At 31.8% G+C, this 18135-nt stretch overlaps 3 protein-coding genes across 5 annotated transcripts; 1 reads left to right on the top strand and 2 right to left on the bottom strand.

Annotated features, from left to right (window-relative positions):
* Nucleotides 1-1402: 1402 nt before the first annotated feature.
* LOC107471395 (uncharacterized) lies at nucleotides 1403-2888 on the bottom strand. 2 transcript variants are annotated; one of them, XR_008004068.1, is made up of 3 exons: nucleotides 2812-2888; nucleotides 2258-2724; nucleotides 1403-1457 (listed from the first exon to the last, which is right to left on the bottom strand). XR_008004068.1 is itself a non-coding variant. In XM_016090855.3 (2 exons), exons 1-2 carry the CDS (start codon nucleotides 2861-2863, stop codon nucleotides 2309-2311), a joined length of 468 nt encoding a protein of 155 aa, XP_015946341.2. In that variant the 5' UTR covers nucleotides 2864-2882. The 2 variants fall into 2 exon arrangements, 1 of the variants encoding a protein (XP_015946341.2); XM_016090855.3 differs by lacking the exon at nucleotides 1403-1457 and having other exon boundaries at nucleotides 2309-2724; nucleotides 2812-2882.
* Nucleotides 2286-11430, top strand: LOC107471490 (uncharacterized). 2 transcript variants are annotated; one of them, XM_016090965.3, is made up of 6 exons: nucleotides 2286-2421; nucleotides 3555-3921; nucleotides 6485-6521; nucleotides 9717-9953; nucleotides 10038-10085; nucleotides 10759-11430. In XM_016090965.3, the coding sequence occupies exons 2-6, from the start codon at nucleotides 3605-3607 to the stop codon at nucleotides 11170-11172; spliced, it is 1053 nt and encodes a 350-aa protein (XP_015946451.1). In that variant the 5' UTR covers nucleotides 2286-2421; nucleotides 3555-3604; the 3' UTR covers nucleotides 11173-11430. The 2 variants fall into 2 exon arrangements, with proteins under 2 accessions (XP_015946451.1, XP_015946450.1); XM_016090964.2 differs by lacking the exon at nucleotides 2286-2421 and adding an exon at nucleotides 3268-3345.
* A 3064-nt stretch (nucleotides 11431-14494) lies between these two features.
* Nucleotides 14495-18131, bottom strand: LOC107471510 (delta(7)-sterol-C5(6)-desaturase; the record flags this gene model as incomplete). The annotated part of the gene is made up of 3 exons (XM_016090996.3): nucleotides 14495-15093; nucleotides 16319-16540; nucleotides 17936-18131. Coding segments are annotated over 3 exons (711 nt in total), but the record flags the coding sequence as incomplete, so codon positions are not given.
* Between the last annotated feature and the right edge of the window lie 4 nt (nucleotides 18132-18135).

The raw sequence follows: 18135 nt of genomic DNA, 5'->3' as shown, positions 1-18135 counted from the left end.
AAAAAAATAAACTACAAATCAAAAGGTCCGATTTATTTAAAGAAAAAAATAAACTACAAATCGAAAGGTTCAATTTGTATTTTTTATTTTTATTTTTTTTTAAATAAAAATCAGACTATCTAATTTTAACATTAATTTTTTTTATTTTCAAAAACACAAATCAAATAAAATTCAGATCTATGCTTGATCTCTCATATTCAAATATATTAAAATATATGTAAGAAATAAGTAAAAATACTAAATTCTAAATTCTTAAAAAAATAAGTTTAAAATATAATTTGTCTCTGTAACTAAAATCTTATGTATAATAAACTTTGTCAAACCATTATTATATATTTATATGCCCCTTCAGGGTTTATTAATGGTAAAATAAATTGTCAGGTATGGCTCTAGGACAAAGATTGCAAAATTTTGTCTTCTACCTCTCAGCAAAGCCATGCAGAAAGTCCGAGTTGTGATTGTTTGTTTAAAAAATAAAATAAATCAGAAGCACTGATTTGTATAAGCTATAGTAATATAAAACATTTTTCTTTTCACATCATTTTGAGAGCCCGTTTTTTGTAGAAGATGAAAAACAAACCACTCCATATAATTGTAAATCATTCAAATCATCCATATTAGTGAATTACACTTACTAAAACGCCATTTCAAAATTAATTTTTTGAAAAAAAATGAATTCTAATATTCATTTAGTTAGTCAGTGTTACTTATATACAAGCAAATTGTGTTTGATTGGTTAAATATTTACTATAATGAGATAACATTGATGCGGGTTCCACTAATCAATTGGTTGATGATTTATTGGGTCTAGGAATCATGCTTTGCATTGATGCAGGTTCCACTAGTTGTTATTACTTATTAGTATTTGATTTGTTGTATGTTCTAAATGGCTTAATGGCATAATGTAATTCTCTTACCTGTGATATATTTTGCACTGTGACAGCTAAATATTTTGGTTTCAGCTTGTAGCAAAATGAATTTAACTATGGTGGTATATTTAAAAGTAACATAATTTTATATAGATAAATGAGATTATTGAAAATGGATTCATACTACTGATAAATTTATCTTCTAATAGTAAACAATATGATATTTGAATTCTATTTGATCTTTTATTTATATATATATTTTTTAAAATTTTAAATTAATGTAAAAAATAAAATTTTAATCTCTAACCACCAAACATAATATTGAATTTTAGTCTTATAGTCTCAGTGTCAGTCTCAGTTTTTACTACCAAACAGAGCCAAAGAAAACAAGGTCATTGATTTTATTTCATAAGTTTCAATTTTCTTCTTGGTATCTTATCTTGCTTTCTATGTTGCATTAATAGTGACAAATAGCATTTCCTTAATGTATTTCTGATCTTTCTTCAAATTGCCATTACCTGCCATGGAAGGTTGTTTAATTGAATGTGATTGTTGACAGTATAGTTGTGAACAAAAATATTTGAAATTCTGCAAAAAACCAAGGAACATAATCAATTAATTGAGAGACTATTGAAACATCACTAGCTATTCAATGTTGATAGTGTTGTCTAGGTATTTCTATTTAGATAGCCTATTTTAAAAACAAAAAGTAAGTAAAAATAATGAGTTTATGGCTTAATGTTTACTTATTTCGATGTTGAATAACCTTAGTCCTTTGCTCCTATACTAATATAACAATAACAATAACATAATAATCAAAACTCAAAAGGGTCCATAGTTCCGGACTCTCTGCATTTGATTTACTCTTTTCATATATTAAATTTACATTAAAATAATAAGGGTATCATATATGATATTTTTTGCGTTATATGTATATATGAATTTGTAAAAAAAAAATACATTATCAATATAAGAATGAATTTTCTTAGACATAGATATAGAATTTATTTGGGTGAGTTTTAAGGGAAAAAAATTTTTCAAGTGATTTTCTAAAATGATCTTAAGAAAAATTATATTTAAATATTTCGTGTAAAATTTATTTGTCTATAAATTATATTTGGATATAATAATATAAAAATATTTATTTATTTATTTATTATACAAAAATATTGTATTTTTTTTTTAAAGTTAAGAGTGAGATGTGAATCCTAAACTTTTAAAAGAGGATGAGAATATTATGCTATTTAAACTATAATTCATTGAATTAGTATAATTTTATTTTTTTAACATATTTTGTTTTTCAATTTTTGATATATATTTTATATTGGTATTGATTTTAGTATTCAATTAATAAAGTTGTAAAAAAAAAATTAACGATAAGAACAGACCAAGGGCAGAGCAGAACTACAGAAGAGAGAAAACGGAGGCTGACGGCACAGTTACGGGCGGCGTGGCAGAGAGAGAGGCGGAGCAAGACAGAGGAAGTGGCTTAGACATGGCAGCTTCTCCTCCTCTTTCTCCGTCACCTCACGATCTCCTTCTTCTCCATCAGGTCCCTCTCTGAACTCCCTTCCATTTCTCTTCTTCTCTCTGCAACTTTCTGAGCAGTAGCAGAACAATGGCGATAGAAAGTCAACTTCGAAGAGTGAAACTGTGAAAGAGGCCGCTAGGGTTTGACTTGTGGCTTTGTGAATTGTGATTTTGATTTCTGCCTTTTTGGTTGGAATCAGCTTCAAATAGTGGCGGGTTCGGTTCGGATCGGGTCCGGTTTGGACGTAAAGAACCGAAAATGGGCTGTCTCCTCCGGCCACCGCTCCTACACGATGCTGCTGCCTCGGCAATTCTGAATATATAGCTTCCAAATCACTAAATATTAGTCCATTTATGCATACACAAGTTTTCTTTTTTATGAATTTAAAATCTTACGCTTAGAAAATGTTACCTATTCTGTCAAACAATTTTGTTACTCTACGTCTACGATGTGGCTTTATCATTGTTCTAAAACCACCTTTGTTGAACTGGCAAAGCACGTTGCCTTTGACAATACGCAACTCCTGCATAGGCGTTCCCAATTAAGGTGTTTCCATAACTAAAAGTAAGCTTAGCAGAAATAAAGTTGACTAAATTTGTTAATTTTTAATCTTGTGTAAGTTATAACTTTCTTGCACATATGTGTATATAAATACGAATTTTACCATCGCATAAATTTTTTATAAAATAGACTAAGTTATGAGTTATTTGGAAAAAAACTTTTATTTACTTTTTATAAAATTTCTATATCATTTTTAAATAATTTTTGTATTGTTTGAAAGAAAGTAAATTAGGATATTGTATTCTTGAAAAAATTATTCACATTATTAATACATTATACACTAATACATTATTGATATATCCGCAGACGTAGGTAGTTGTCCCAATGTCTAGAGAAAGCGTTGCAATAAAAGCAAACCTCACTCGACAAAACCAACAATGAACAGTCTCTTTCTTCATCTTTCTCTCTTCTTCCGCACTCTCTCTCTCTCTTTCTCTCTAATAAGCTTCAAATTCAAAAAGTTTACTACTCTATCACTACTACTACTATTATTTATTTATTTATTTATTTCATTATTATTATTTTTATTGTTATTATTATTATTATTATTATTTACACACATACACACTTCCTTCTCTGTGTCTACATCTCAGCTCACAACCGTCACCGACAGCCGTCTAGAGGCATATGAATAGTCGCCGCCATGGGCGGAGTAACCTCCTCGATCGCTGCGAAGTTCGCGTTCTTCCCGCCACAGCCGCCGTCGTACACGGTGGTAGCCGACACCTCCAGCGAAGGAGGTGCTTCTCATCGGTTTTATATTCCCGAGGTTCCGAAGAAGGAGAACGTCGACGTTTTGAAGCTTAGAACCCGTCGAGGGAACGAAATCGTGGCGGTTTATGTCAAGTACCATAAGCCAACTTGCACTATGCTCTATTCTCACGGAAATGCCGCCGATTTGGGTCAGATGTTTGAGCTCTTCGTTGAATTGAGTAACCGTCTTCGCCTCAATGTTATGGGGTACCTTTTTCTTCTTCTTCCTTAATTTTATTCATTGCTACTTAATTAAGATCCTTTAATCAAGTGTTCATGATTTATCTTAATTTTAAAATTGCCAGCTGCACATGACGACTACGTCACATTGTTTTCGTGTTACTAATTGAGATTTCTTTTCACTGATTAATCTTAATCTAATTATTTATTTTCTAAAGTATGGCGTCTTTCATTTTGCTATTTTCTTTTCGTTTTCCTCTTAAAACTACCATTATTTGAGGTCAACTGGATTTGACTATCTTGGCTTGAGATGGTTAATGGAAGAGTATTGGACCATCTGAGTCAACTAAGTTGTTCTTCTTGTTGGTTCTATTTTTTTTAATTTTTTATTTATCAAAATGTTAATGACTTATTGTTTTATTGTAGTTAGGAGTGTAATTTTAATGGGAATGGGTGTTAATGGTGGCCGAGTTAATTGATGTGTTATGTTCATCAATTGTCCACTTATAGTTTATGTATTGAAGGTGGTATCGTGGATTATGCTAAAATGGGTATCTGGATGAGTTTTATTTTACTTGTATGATTAAGCTAGAATTTAGTTTTTAGCACTTTAGGTGTTTGAAATCGACAATAATGCGATTGTGATGGTTATGGTAATGGGGGAAGTGATTCAGTTCAAGGAAGGTTATGACTTACAACTGTTTGGGTAATGTGTAATTTTCAAAGGCTTTATGAGGGCAGTGATGTTAAATGGAAATGAGAATGGTTTATTTTGTCTCTGGAGAATAGTCAGCTATTTAATGGCATGTTGGATTATTGATGATGGATTCTTATCCTGTTGGGATAAATCGTAGCATAATTATTAATTCAGATAGATACTCCTCCACATTTTGGATCTTGAAACATTGGGTTGACATCAATTTCCTGTTTGCTTTTTTTTTTTTTTAATTTCATTTCCATGTATTCGAATGGAATTTAATTGCTGTGGACCGAGTTAGGTTGAAATTATAATACTTCTTAAGTTAGATGGTTGTGTCAAAAGCTTCTGTCAATCTATAATTGTTATTTGTGCAAAAAATTATTTTCACTTACAAGGTATATGAATTAAATCCTTTCTTGTTCATAAGAAAAAAAAATTTAAGAAATAAATAAAATCATGTTTCTGTTGTTAATTATTTTGTTAATTGAATCCCAAAAGTATAGGATAGGATATGAAAATAAGAAATCAAACAGATAAATGAAAGAGGTGACATCACTTCAGTTCCTGTCTCCTCTAAAGAATATGACTTCAAATAAGTCAGTTAGAAGTGAACAAATGAAATTAATTCCTGTCCCTGAACCACAGTAATTTGACACGAATTCGGTCTCCCCCTTAGTAGGAAATGGCATCAATTTACATCGTACAAATAGTAAAGGAGAGGCGGAGTTTATAAGCATAATTTGTGCTTTGTGGCCATTTTGAAGTAGAATACAAACTAGTATGGTAGCATAGTTTTTTTTTCCCTGCATTTTTTTAATCTAGTCTAGGGACCAAAATTATCCATTTTGAATGTGTTTTCAATTGTTCAGATGTTAGTATTTAGTTTGAATGACTTGCAACTGATTCATTTGATGGAATATACTCTAGAAAAATTTATTTGTCAAATTGTTAATAGATTCAAGCAAAAATGTTCCCAACTGAGAACTTTGTTAACTAACTAAAAGAGATCTTTTATAGAAAAATTCATAAACCGATAATGTTCAGAAAATTCCCACTGTATAGATTGGTTTTATATTTAGTTCGTTGGAACTTCTGTTCTTTTGTGGAATTTTACAATGAAGGAACTATGGTCATTGTCATTTGTTAAGTCACAAGACCATTTCAGTTACAAGTTCCTGAGGTGATTAGTTCTTGTACTCACTAAATATCTAAAGGCTCTTTGAGAGAGAGAGAGAGAGAGCTTTTGCGTTGGTGCAATTTCACATGGCAATTGTGGTTCTTGTAATCTTGTTGCAAAATTGTATTCTGATGAGATTATTCCTTTGCTTGTTAGGATATGAACTGAGGTAGATAAATATATTAGGCTTGAGTTTATAAATGAATTAATTGAGTTTACAAATATCTTCCTGTGTCGAATTTCCATCATCTATGATAATTTCTTATTGTATTGTACATGGTATTGTATTTGTTGGTAGTATTTGTCTTACCCTTCTTTTCATTTTCCCTCCTTCCTTCTTTTTCCGTAGAGGCCCTAGAGTTGCGAAGGAGGGAGTAGATTGATTTATACTTCATGGAAGTATTAATGTTAGTTTTGCTAATGAGTAAACTTTTCACTAGAAAAATAAGCTTTTGAAGTTTCTGAGGATGAATGGAATAAGCTAAGTGTTGCTTGTAATGTTGTCCAATATTTTTTGTTCTTCACAAGTTAGCTATTCCATACAGTAGATCATTTGGTTTGCTACAAATTTTCCTTTGTATATATTTTTTCAGTAAATAGTTACCTTTGTATTTATTTATTGAATTCCTTTAAATGTGAACATAAGGAAATTTAACAGTGTCTTTTATTTATACCTTTTTTAATTTATTTATTTATTTTTATTTTCTCTGCAGTTATGATTACTCTGGTTATGGACAGTCAACTGGAAAGGTTCGTTACTTATTATAATAATTTTTATATTGCTTTTCTTCTCTTTTTACCCTTTTTAGTTTTTCTTCATTTCATCTTTTTTTTTTTTAATTCTAACAGGTCTTTTGTCTTCCTTCCCTATTTGCAAATTTGAATGTTAATTTAATCAATACAATTATTGTGGGGACACTGAAGTAAATTGCGTAATGGAAATGATAATCCATTCGGCCCTTTTACTGTACACATAGTAGTTTTTTTTTGGTGTTGCAGCCTTTGGATTATTTGCAGTGCAAAATGAACTGTGATGGCCTCAAGGGCACTGTGCCAAATGTTAATGGCTGTTAGTATTCTCATTCATCTTTGGTATAGATAATCCGAAAGCCACATTAAAGTAGGAACCACGTTATTTCTCATATACACAGTAAAAATTGCCATCAACTCTTTTCCATTTTGTTCATATGGTGCATTGAATAAATTTGAAAAAGAATCATAATTATGACCAACAGAGATAAATAAACAAGACTCATTCCTTTTTGGATTGGTTTCTTGGAATAACCATCCTTCTATATAAGAGAATAGTGGGCTGTTTTTCCCCAACAATCGCAAACATTAATAAATTATTTTCTAGGTGCAATTTTATAGATTTTTCCCTTACAAGTAGTAATCCTTAGTTACATAAACCATGTTGTGGCTAGAATTTAAGGGGTTTTTTATTTATTATTATTATTTACTAAGTATGAAGTCTTCTCCAATAGGAGATTTGAGGATGGGAGGGAGGGAGGAAATTAGAGGGAAGGTAGAGGATTATAGCTATGAAGCTCAAGGTCTGGAGGTAGATGGTGTTCCTATATGTACAAGTACAACAGTTCACAGAATACAAGTTTAACAGAAGTAATTTTAGGTTAGAGGAGAGTGGATACAGGTACAGTTTCAATAGCTAAGTGGGTACACTAAGCTAAAATAGGATAAGTTGGAGTAGCACTTATTAGGGAGTGGATGTTACCAGTTACCACTCTCATTTTGTTCATGTGTGTAGAAGGATGCGAAAACCTTGTTAATGAGGAGAGTGTATTTGATGGAGGGTGTCATAATAGATAAAGATAGAGGACACCAAGAAAAAACTAAATAACACTGCCAAAATGGATTTGCAGTTTAATAATTTGAATATAGTCATGGTTTATAAATTAGAACAGGATCCATGTAGCCAAAAGCACAGAAGGATCCATGCATGTGATTGTTCTTTTTTTGGGGGTCCACAATTAGGCCAATCCCTTACTGGCTTGTTAGCATCTCAATGGTTGGGACAGCTAGTCCAGATTTTGAAGTTTATCCATGCCCAAGGTGAGAATCAAACTCTTGGCACTTGATTAAGAGAGGGCCACTTGTTTGTACTATTTAAGAGAGTAAAAAGTTTTTTTTTTTTTTAAATTAAAAAAAGAAATTCTCTTTACTCAATAATTATAAAAGAAGTACTGATAAATTTTGGATTGTTTATTTATACTTCTAAGAAGAAAGTAGTATAAATGACCAATCTGTAATTTTTGAGTGGGTAGGGAGTTACTTTTCCCAGAAGTAGAGGATGTAGGAGAGAGAATGTTGTTTCCTGAATATTTACCAAACACTCTCCTTTTAGAATTTCAAATTTATCTTTAAAAATTTTTAACTATTACTCTCTTCCTACCCTCATTTTCACCCTATCTCCATATACTTAGTTGAAATTTTACAAGAAGAACTACTTCCATGTTTATGACATCCAAACACTTGAACAATTTTAGTTTGTTAAAAAGTACGTGTGTAATTATCTCCAAATGCAAAACATTCTTTTACTCTAGCTTTTACCTATGTTCTTTCTATTTTTGCTCTTACTTTCAGTTTTACTACTCTTCTAAGTTTAACCAAATAGACCCCAAGACTGAGTTCTTGTCGTCATATATATTTAGAAATTATTGGCTACGAACCAAAACATAAATTAAAGTGGTGTTTCTAATAGTATTGTATGGTGTTTTGATCATATGTGCTTAGAAATTATGGCCATGAAAAACATAAAGGTGTTTTTAATAGTATTGTTATATGACTATGATTTTACTAAATTTATAGGACTTGAGAGATATGATAGTATTATATGATATTTTTACAACATGCCTACATTTAAAGAATGAGGTATATTTTTACATATTGGAAATGTCTTCTTTAAGCAAATCATTTTCACAAAGCACAAACAATTTTAGCCAAAGGGAATATAACACAGCATTCCATGAAAATATTGAGAAAAAAAAATGTGTGGGTGCCTTTTTTTCAAAATTTAAAATTGTTTATGCTATTCCAAAATAATTCGAACTTTTTCATTACCAAACATAAAATGCCAATTTGTTTTGATAAGTACAAGCACCCACTCAATGAGCAATGAATACCAAACCTACCCTTATTTGGATAAGTTGTCTTAGAAAACTATTTAAAATATTGATTTATGAAATTTAGGTTTATAAAACCCTAGGTTTCAGAATTGCTACTTCAAATACAAAAACCTTTGTATATAAACTATAGCCATTTGGTAGTGTTTTCGGTATTATGGGATACACATACTCCCATATGAAGTAGTATGGAATGATTGATGTTGTATTTAAGGAGATTGATTCTTCTCTTTCAACAGCTAGGTTTCAAGGTATAGTTTTCCTACTTTTCTTAAGTAATTAAACCACTTATATGTTAGTTCAATGTAGTGTAATTGACTAATAGATCTAAATACATGTATCAGTATTAGCATGATGCTTCTGTGTTTGCATTTTCGTTATAGTAACCAATATTTGTTCAATAGGTTAGTATTGGTTACATGTATATGTTCTTACATTCTTATATTAGATTGATATACTAATCCGGTATATTGACATAACATTTACTCTTGTTTATACTAGTATTTATGTGGATACCAGTATTTTTAATGGCTGCTAAATGCTAACATAACAAAAATGCTAATAATATCCTTCATATTTTTTTCCCTTTCATAGAAAGAATCAACAAAAAAAAAAAAAAAGAAAAGAAAAACAGACACATAGACCAAAAAGAAAGAAAGAAAGAAAGAAAACACTTCTTGAACTGTGTAAGTATGGTTTTGTCACAATTAAGATTTCATAACTCGTTCTATTGAAGATGATGGTTGTTGTGGAGTTAAATATTGTTTTGTAATTTGACAATTACCCTTTTTGTCTGTTGAAGCAGCCAACTGAATATAATACATATGCAGATATTGATGCTGCATATAAATGCCTAAAAGAGCAATATGGAGTGAAAGATGAGCAGTTGATACTGTATGGCCAATCTGTTGGTAGTGGTCCCACACTTGATCTGGCTTCACGGTTACCAGAGTTAAGAGGTGTTGTCTTGCATAGTCCAATTTTGTCAGGGCTGAGAGTGTTGTACCCGGTAAAACGGACATACTGGTTTGATATTTACAAGGTAGAGTTTTCTCCGTGATTGTACTCCAATTTGTTTCATTCAATATATATGGGGACTTTATGCAATTTGTTTTTTTCTATCCAGAATATTGACAAGATTGGTCTGGTCAAATGTCCAGTTTTGGTTATACATGTAAGTCATTCTCTATCCTGTAGTTATGTTAAATGCCAAAAATCCGAGCCTTGGTTGTTATTGTAGCTAGCTCTTCTTAAAAAGGAATTCTTATTGCAATAAGGTGAGTGTTTGGTTTAGTCGCATGTTTCACTATTGATTAGTTCAATACTTATATTTGTGCTAATCAAGGTGATCAAACTCGAGAATTAACTTAAATTTGTGTAGGTTTGGTAAACTCGGATTGTAATGTTTAGCTCATAAACTCAGTTGTAGGAGTTTACTTGTAAAGTCATAAACATGATATGAGGACCTAGATTTATGAATTGAATAATTTGATAACATTTGTTAACTTATAAAGTCATAAGCATTTTACACGATTAGTATCTAAATGGTGTTTCATTTTTTTAAAGAGACAATTAACTAGGCACACATGAAAAACCTTAATATTTCTTGTTACTAATAGTATGAAAGGTTTTATGCTAAATGCGTTTGAATGTAAACTTCAAATTACTTGTTTTATCAAGAAGACCAGTTACAATCACCCATTTCTTTATGTTCTATGTAGTTTCTATATTATGAATGGAAGGAAGTGTTTACAGCTGTGTATGGAATATACATTAAATTTGTTTTAAGAGCATACAAATATTTCTTTCGTAGTTAATAGTGATGGTGATCATTCTTTCATGTTCAGGGGACAGCCGACGAAGTCGTGGATGTATCCCATGGGAAACAGCTCTGGGAGCTTTGCAAGGAAAAGTATGAACCCTTGTGGGTAAGTGGTGGTGGGCATTGTAATCTTGAGCTTTACCCAGAATTCATTAAACATCTAAAGAAATTTGTACAGACAGTTGGAAAATCTAAAGGAACATCAAATGGTTCTAAAAAGGATACAGTAGTACAAACCAATGACCAAACCACAGCTAGCAATGAAGTCGTATCTGGAACTTCGAATGCATCTGAGCTTAGTAAAGATCTTCCAGAAGCTTCGAGAAACAGTTTAGATAGCCGCCTCGAGAAGTCGAAAAAATCAAACCAACCAGAAAAATCACGAATGAGCACAGACCATGTTGATAGGTTTAGGAGAAGAAAGGGGTTAGTTTGGTAGTGTTTGTACACAACACAGTATCCAGAAGAATAAATTTTTCTTTTAAGTATAAACGTGGCGGGTAATCTAATTCCAATTCCTCAGGTAATGAATTCTAAATCTAAATGAATGTATTAATGTGAGATTTATGCTTTCTTTGCTTATTTAATTGTTCCATAATTCAGCTGTAATGAATTGAATGTCATGTAAAATCAATCGTTTGATCTAAATGTAATCATAAAGATACTTTGTTTCGGTAAAATACCAGCTTGATCTTCAGATTTGGTCTCCCCCCTCTTCTTTTTCTTCTTTTTTTTTTCCCCCTCCTTTTCCTTCATTGGTCAAATGGACGATGGTTTTGCTCCAGCTGATTGTAAATCACTGTATAGCAAAAAGTTTGGATATAAAGGAAAAGCTGAAAGGGGATTTGTAAGGCTCAGCACAGCCAATAAAGTTTACAATAAAGTATTCCAGTCTATAATTCTATATATTAATAAATACAATAAAAAATAGGGATTATAAAAACTTACGTGCATCCTCCATTTTATTAAAGTTTTATACTATAAAGGCATCAATTTCATATAGTTGGGAGACTTTTACTCCTTTAATGGAATTTCAGTTAAATCAAGTTGGATTAGACAAGTTCTTATTAATAAGATCTGAATGTTGGTAGTTCAATCAGGACCAAAATAAATAAAGATTAGCAATATGGATGTGATGGTCTTCAGATTTTAGTTAATGTTGGACCACAATCTTGGCTTAAATGATAAGTTGTTGACTGTGATATGTGTTTTGTGGCACTTAAATAAAGAAAGATCTACCAAAAATCAAGACCTAAAATGAAATGACAAGCCATTTTGGATACCATCTTCTCCACTAGGGCAGTAATGCAACACCTTTATCATTCTTTCAAAACTTTTTATCACTGCATTTGCTTCATAAGTCATAACCTTGGTGACATATGCTGAATCATTTCCCACCAAGATAACCCTTTCCTTTTCTAGTGGGTGTGGAGAAAAGACCTGACAATATATTCATGCCTTTCATGAAAGGACCAAAGAAAAAAAGATGCCTAACACCAAGATTTTTATACATGTTTTCTCTTTTATCGGCCTCATATTATTTCTTTGAACATTGGTGATTGTGCCCTTGATTAGGAGAGCTTCTGAACGAGTAGATTGGTTCCTAAAATTGTAAATGTGCTCCATTCTAAAATTTCATAAATTTTTAGTTTACGAAATATTTACATGTAAACGGTCTTTCTATAAACATAACATATGATAGAATTTAATGACGCTGTTTGATTCATATAACCGATCCCACTTGGTTGGACAAAGATTTTGTTGTTGTTGTATTTAGTTCATGAAGTGAGAATATATAGGTTATTTTGATCCTATGCTAATCAATCATTGATCAACATGCTACATGGTCTGTCGTAGAGTTGAACAATAATGTGGCATATCACATAACATTGACCAATGATATTTCATGCCATGTTACATTAATTTATAATATGATACATTATTGGTTATTTATGCCACATGACATGTCAAGTTATCAGTCAATATTAACAAATGTTAATATATAATTGACAGCTCATAAATGAAAATGCCTTTGAAAATGCAACTTTAAAGAATAATTTAAGGACTAAAACAAAATATACTTCTTGTTTCAGTTTCCAAATTAGACCTTTACTCTTCTTTTTACAACTGCATATTTTAACTATAACCTGCGTGGCATGCTTTATACTACACTAACTACTAACTAGGTCTCTCACAACACTTGAAGCGTGGCTAAATGGATTTAAATTGTGGATAATGCACTTGGCTACATTTATAATAGAGTGGATAAGTACATTTAACTTCACTAGGTTTAAATTCGAACATTGCGTGAGAGTAAGATGAATATATGTGTGTGCGCGCAATTAAAATTGGAAAAAGTAAAAAAGGTATAGAGAGTTTGAACAGGAGCAGGTGAGGGAAGCTGCTGGGAAGATTGAAGAGGGATTTGTTATCCGCATGATACTTTCATATTAAGTTTTCATGATTACTTGCGGTAAGATTGAAGAAACCATCTTGCTGTAAATAAAGTGTTTTAAATATCTTGGGTGTATCATATATAATAATAGAAAGATTGAAAATGATGTAAAACATAAGATATAAGTAGTCTCATCAAAATAGTAGAGTGCATTTAATTTTATATGCCATAAAATAGTACTTTTAAAACTGTCATTAGACCGATTATGTTATATGAGATAAAGTGTTAGGTGACAATGAATGAGTACGGACATAAGTTAAATGTGGTAGAGAGAAAAATGTTGAGATAGATGAATGACCACACACGTATGGACAAAATAAGGAACAGATATGTAAAAAAGAGAGTTAGAGTAGTGCTTATTGAAAAGAATATGGTAGAGTTTCGTAGAAGATCAATATCATTTGGTTAGGAAGATGGCTGAAATAGAAAGTAGACAAGAGACGAATGATAGAAAAAGACCTAAAAAAATATACAATTGATCAAAAGAGATCTATGTATAATCATCGTAAACATGATGTATAATAGAACGTAACGACATCGTTTAATCTATATAGTCGATCCCACGTAATGGAATAATTTTTTAGATTTAGCTCCTCTAAAGTTATATTGTCACTTTAGAGAAAAAGTACATCGTTAATCACCCTTGAATTAAAATACAGGAACTCACAAATAATAAATACTGCAAATTTAAAAATAATTAAAACATCATTTTACTACTTTACTAACATTGTCACTTTAGAGAATCTTTTTCCTAATTTTGTTGTTTAAGTATGCGCATTTATGAATGTACACAGCATTATTGGCGATCACATGCGGTTCAAGGGCTTGATGCCTACAACAAAATTAGTATTCAACTTTTATTGCCCTAATTAAATCTTTTAAGCATTATATATTAATAGTATTGAAATCCTCCTAAAAGTAACAAGTTATTCCCTCTAAATAAGGCCTTGAGATGAGATCTGAATCCATCCAATGCCATTTACATGCTCTATCCTTGCCGCCAGCTCATTCTGATCATAAATCGAACCCAAAGACTTGCTCCATAAACCTAACTATGTTTTCATTCTTATAAATTAAAGTAATTTTGATTGTCACAAAATTTGACAAATTTCTCAAACTTTGTGATATTCTAGGACCATGAATGCCTTTCTTTCATTAGAAAATTAATAAAGTGATAAAATAAAGGGTTATGTGAATCCCACTATCTTAATTTAAGAGTAATTAAACACTTAACTTTTTAACTTTTTCATTTCACCGATCACTTCACTTTATCTTTTTGAAAGGGGTATCCTCACTTAAAAAAAACTTGATCCCGAGAAAAAATATATTTTCTTTCATCCCAAACTCTGCCTCCAAAAACAAAATAACACCAACCACATAAGTTATGGCATACACACAATCTGAGTCATATACAGGAAGATCCACATGAACCCTAAAACATTCTCTAATTTCTAGAATCTTCTAGTGATGCACACAAGAAAAACAAAAATACACTTAACACCTTTATGCTTTACATGAAAAAACAAAAGCACATTTCAACCATCCAGTAAAAGATAATTCAAGACTATGCAACCAAATGGATAATCAAATATCAATGTAAGACTGTAACTCATCACATCGCCTTACCTTCGTCCTCCTCAGGCTCACGAAGAGTTCCGAACATCCAGTCCATCCATATGGTGTAGTGGCCGTAGTTATGGCGATATGTGGTATGGTGAATGGTGTGGTAACCAGCACCCATAATAGACCACACTTTTCCGTGAATGCAGTCGTGAATATTCGCAGTCCAGATGCCTTCGATGAATATGAGTGCCAAATGTGCAGTAAAATGGACTGGGATAATAAATAGAGAAAGGCTGTGTGGTAATGCCTGGAGTATCCCATCAAGAGGGTGAAATGCCAATCCTTTGATACATGCAAAAAACAGTTAAAAGGCCAAATTTATGAATTATGATAAGAATATAGATTCATAGCTGCAGAAACAAGGTGATTAAACTTATCAAAATGTGAATTGTGAACCTGAGTTGAATTGCATGCCAATATTATGCAGAACAAAACAAGCCAATGCATGAAAATTTTGCTTCTAGCAAGCAAAAATGTAAGATGCAAAACATTTTAATAGTAAAACTGACCTCGCGGATATTAGTTACATCTTTTTGTTTGTAAAATAGCATTTAAGAAAGAATTCTGACCAAATGTTCAGTCATTTTATGTTAGGCCTAATACATGCAATTAACATCCACTAAAATGAAAAGAAATAATGACATCACAACATTTGAATCACTATCTGCCTGGACACAGAAAATATTTCTCAACTGGGGTGGCCTTAAAATGTGAAACAAACAGAACCGGATAGAAAGGGACAAGATGAAACTGCCCCAGTAATTTCTATCTGAAAAGATTTGGGGTCTGAGGATTCAGAATATTGAATCAGAGGAATTTTACTTACGCAAAATGACTAATACTATGATCCCTACCCTAAATCTGGGAAACTAATAACATTCTTTATCAAAACAATAAGTCACCTCAAATGGAATTTCAACTGGAACCTTATATGACTGAAGGAAAAATCTACTTTTTCATTCCTAAAAGAAAAGAAAGTTTCCTTTAGCTTCAAAACAAAATCACAGCTTTTGGAAGGGCTTCCAAGACTTCTCCTTTAGCTTATCAATCAGGATCACCACCTACCTAGCTCTTGGACTAACCAAACTGAAAAGAACATATCTGTATCTTATGATATAAGGTTCAGAAGGACTCCTTTACTTCAAAGCTAATGCAAGAATTTAAGCTCAAACTGAAGTAACTACTGTAATTATCGAATTTGTGTTCCACCTATATAAATTGATTTGAGTGATTAGCTTGAAGGCACATCAAGAAAAACAATAGCTCAAAATCACACATTGAACCATTTTGATCAACAAAAGCTTACTGTTGTTGCAATCATAGCATATGCATCAGCCATCAATAACTAAACAATGGACATGAGTACTAATTTTTGGGATTTAATAAACTATATACATATCAACTACAATATAACATAAGGAATAATCAAATGCAATCAGAATTCGAGCATGACATAAATGTAACACCTTATTGAAAATTTGAAACATGGAATATCTAACATACTCACCAGCAAACGGGGAGAGAGTGTTCTGCTTGTTATAGATATGATGAGTAGCATGAAGATACTTGTAAAGTGGCTTTATGTCATGGAGCTCTCTGTGCATCCAATAAATTCCAAACTCTACAATAATCATATAAATTGCTAAATACACAACATAGGAAAGCCAGCCAACATTATTCATTGCCACAGAAATTTGCAAGAGCATGGCTCTACGTGAGGGAACGGAATCTGCAAAAGTAAGTTTTCAGAAATCAAGAAAACAATACTACTAAGTTCTTAAAATAACTGAAACACTAAACTTAAGAAATAAATCGAGACAGATGTGCAAAAATCACATGCGAGCTTACTAAAAGAAAGCGATTAGAGCTATGTTGGTGAATATCACTGATAGATACATTGACTTTGTGGATTATTAAGCCTAACTATAATGACATAGAAAAGCTACATTCAATAAATAATCCATATATCATATTTCAACATCCCATCAAACTGCAAGTGGTGAAACTAAAATGATGAAAAATATTTATAAGTATTCAAATGAGGCTCTAGTTAATGGGGTTAATGAGCATGAACATTCTGATTGATTAGACTATATTTACAATCACAGAGGTATGAACATAGTACAATTTATGGTTTTTGACTTTAAGATCAAATAGTATTTATAATAGTGAAATTTGCCAAAGTAAGCCGCAATCAAGGAAAATAATTAAGAGTGAGCTTGGTTTGCATTTCCGTTTTCTTTTTTTATTTTCAGTGTTTTCTGTTTTCTGAATTTTGTGTGAAGGAAAACAGTGAAAAGAATAAAATCCTGTTTTCTATTTTCAGCTCCTGTTTTCACTTTTTCTTTCACAAAATCCAGAAAACACTGAAAATAAAAATACAAACTAAATGCATCCTAAGATTTTATAAAGATGATTAGAAAAAGAGAACAGAAAACACGTTACTGCTGCATCTTTGAAAAACCATAGCACAGTGTAACGAAATCCCTCGAAAAGATAATAGTCGTCCATCACAAAACAGAAGTTCACAATAATTACCTGTTGCTCATTTAAAAGCTGTTAACATCTTTCTCTTCAAGAGAGAGTGAAAAACCAATCTTAGCTAAATCCAGCACTTACAATCAAGAAAAGAGAAGTGGAGTTTACTTATCAAAAAAAGCAGAGAGAGAGAGAGAGAGAAAGCTAGGGGTTGTTGAAGTCAATATTCTCGGACATGTTTGTCTGCCTCGGTAATTGCAATTTAGGGACAAATTGAAAAGCATCAAGCTTCTTTATTCTTTTTTATTTATACATGGGTTTAGTTATGATCATGATTAGGGAGAGTTTTCATTAATCTGTTCACAAGGAGGTGACTGGTGAGTAATTGCAAAATTTTAAACATTGGCTTGAATCTACCGAAAGAACAGAGATTCTGACCAAAATTTTAAGTTCTAACAATATTAAACGAATGTTGAACTGAGCACTTACAATACAACACAGCATTATAGATCCAAATCCAAATATGTAGATGTCAGTACAAGGTTGAAACAGAGCACAAAAGGAACCAGATTACATCAAATAACAAAGATTGTATCTATCTTTCACAGAATCAAACAATCAAAAAAAGAGAAGAGGAAAATCTTACCTTTGGGGACATAAACGTTACGCTTCCAATAGTAAATGTAGAAACACCATAAGAAGCCAGAGATGAAGTAAAGAAGGACTCCACCAATGTAGTTGCGGAGCCATGTTTGGAAGAAGCGAGGGAGTGAAGCCCACGCGCTATGAGGCAAGAAGGCACCGAGAACAATGCGGTTATAAAGCTCCGAGTCTTCAATGAACAGT

The sequence above is a fragment of the Arachis duranensis genome, chromosome 10 (assembly GCF_000817695.3).
Source record: "Arachis duranensis cultivar V14167 chromosome 10, aradu.V14167.gnm2.J7QH, whole genome shotgun sequence".
Taxonomy (NCBI): Eukaryota; Viridiplantae; Streptophyta; class Magnoliopsida; order Fabales; family Fabaceae; genus Arachis; species Arachis duranensis.
This window is presented reverse-complemented; position numbering and strand designations above follow the sequence as displayed.

What these genes read in the sequence shown, in the direction of transcription:
- LOC107471395 (XM_016090855.3), bottom strand. Translation starts at nt 2,863, where the DNA reads ATGATAAAGCCACATCGTAGACGTAGAGTAACAAAATTGTTTGACAGA. An exon ending in AAAATTGTTTGACAGAATAG is followed by an intron (nt 2,725 to 2,811) that starts GTAACATTTTCT and finishes GTGATTTGGAAG; the next exon opens with CTATATATTCAGAATTGCCG.
- LOC107471490 (XM_016090965.3), top strand. Translation starts at nt 3,605, where the DNA reads ATGGGCGGAGTAACCTCCTCGATCGCTGCGAAGTTCGCGTTCTTCCCG. An exon ending in CTTCGCCTCAATGTTATGGG is followed by an intron (nt 3,922 to 6,484) that starts GTACCTTTTTCT and finishes TTTTCTCTGCAG; the next exon opens with TTATGATTACTCTGGTTATG. An exon ending in ACTGGTTTGATATTTACAAG is followed by an intron (nt 9,954 to 10,037) that starts GTAGAGTTTTCT and finishes TTTTCTATCCAG; the next exon opens with AATATTGACAAGATTGGTCT.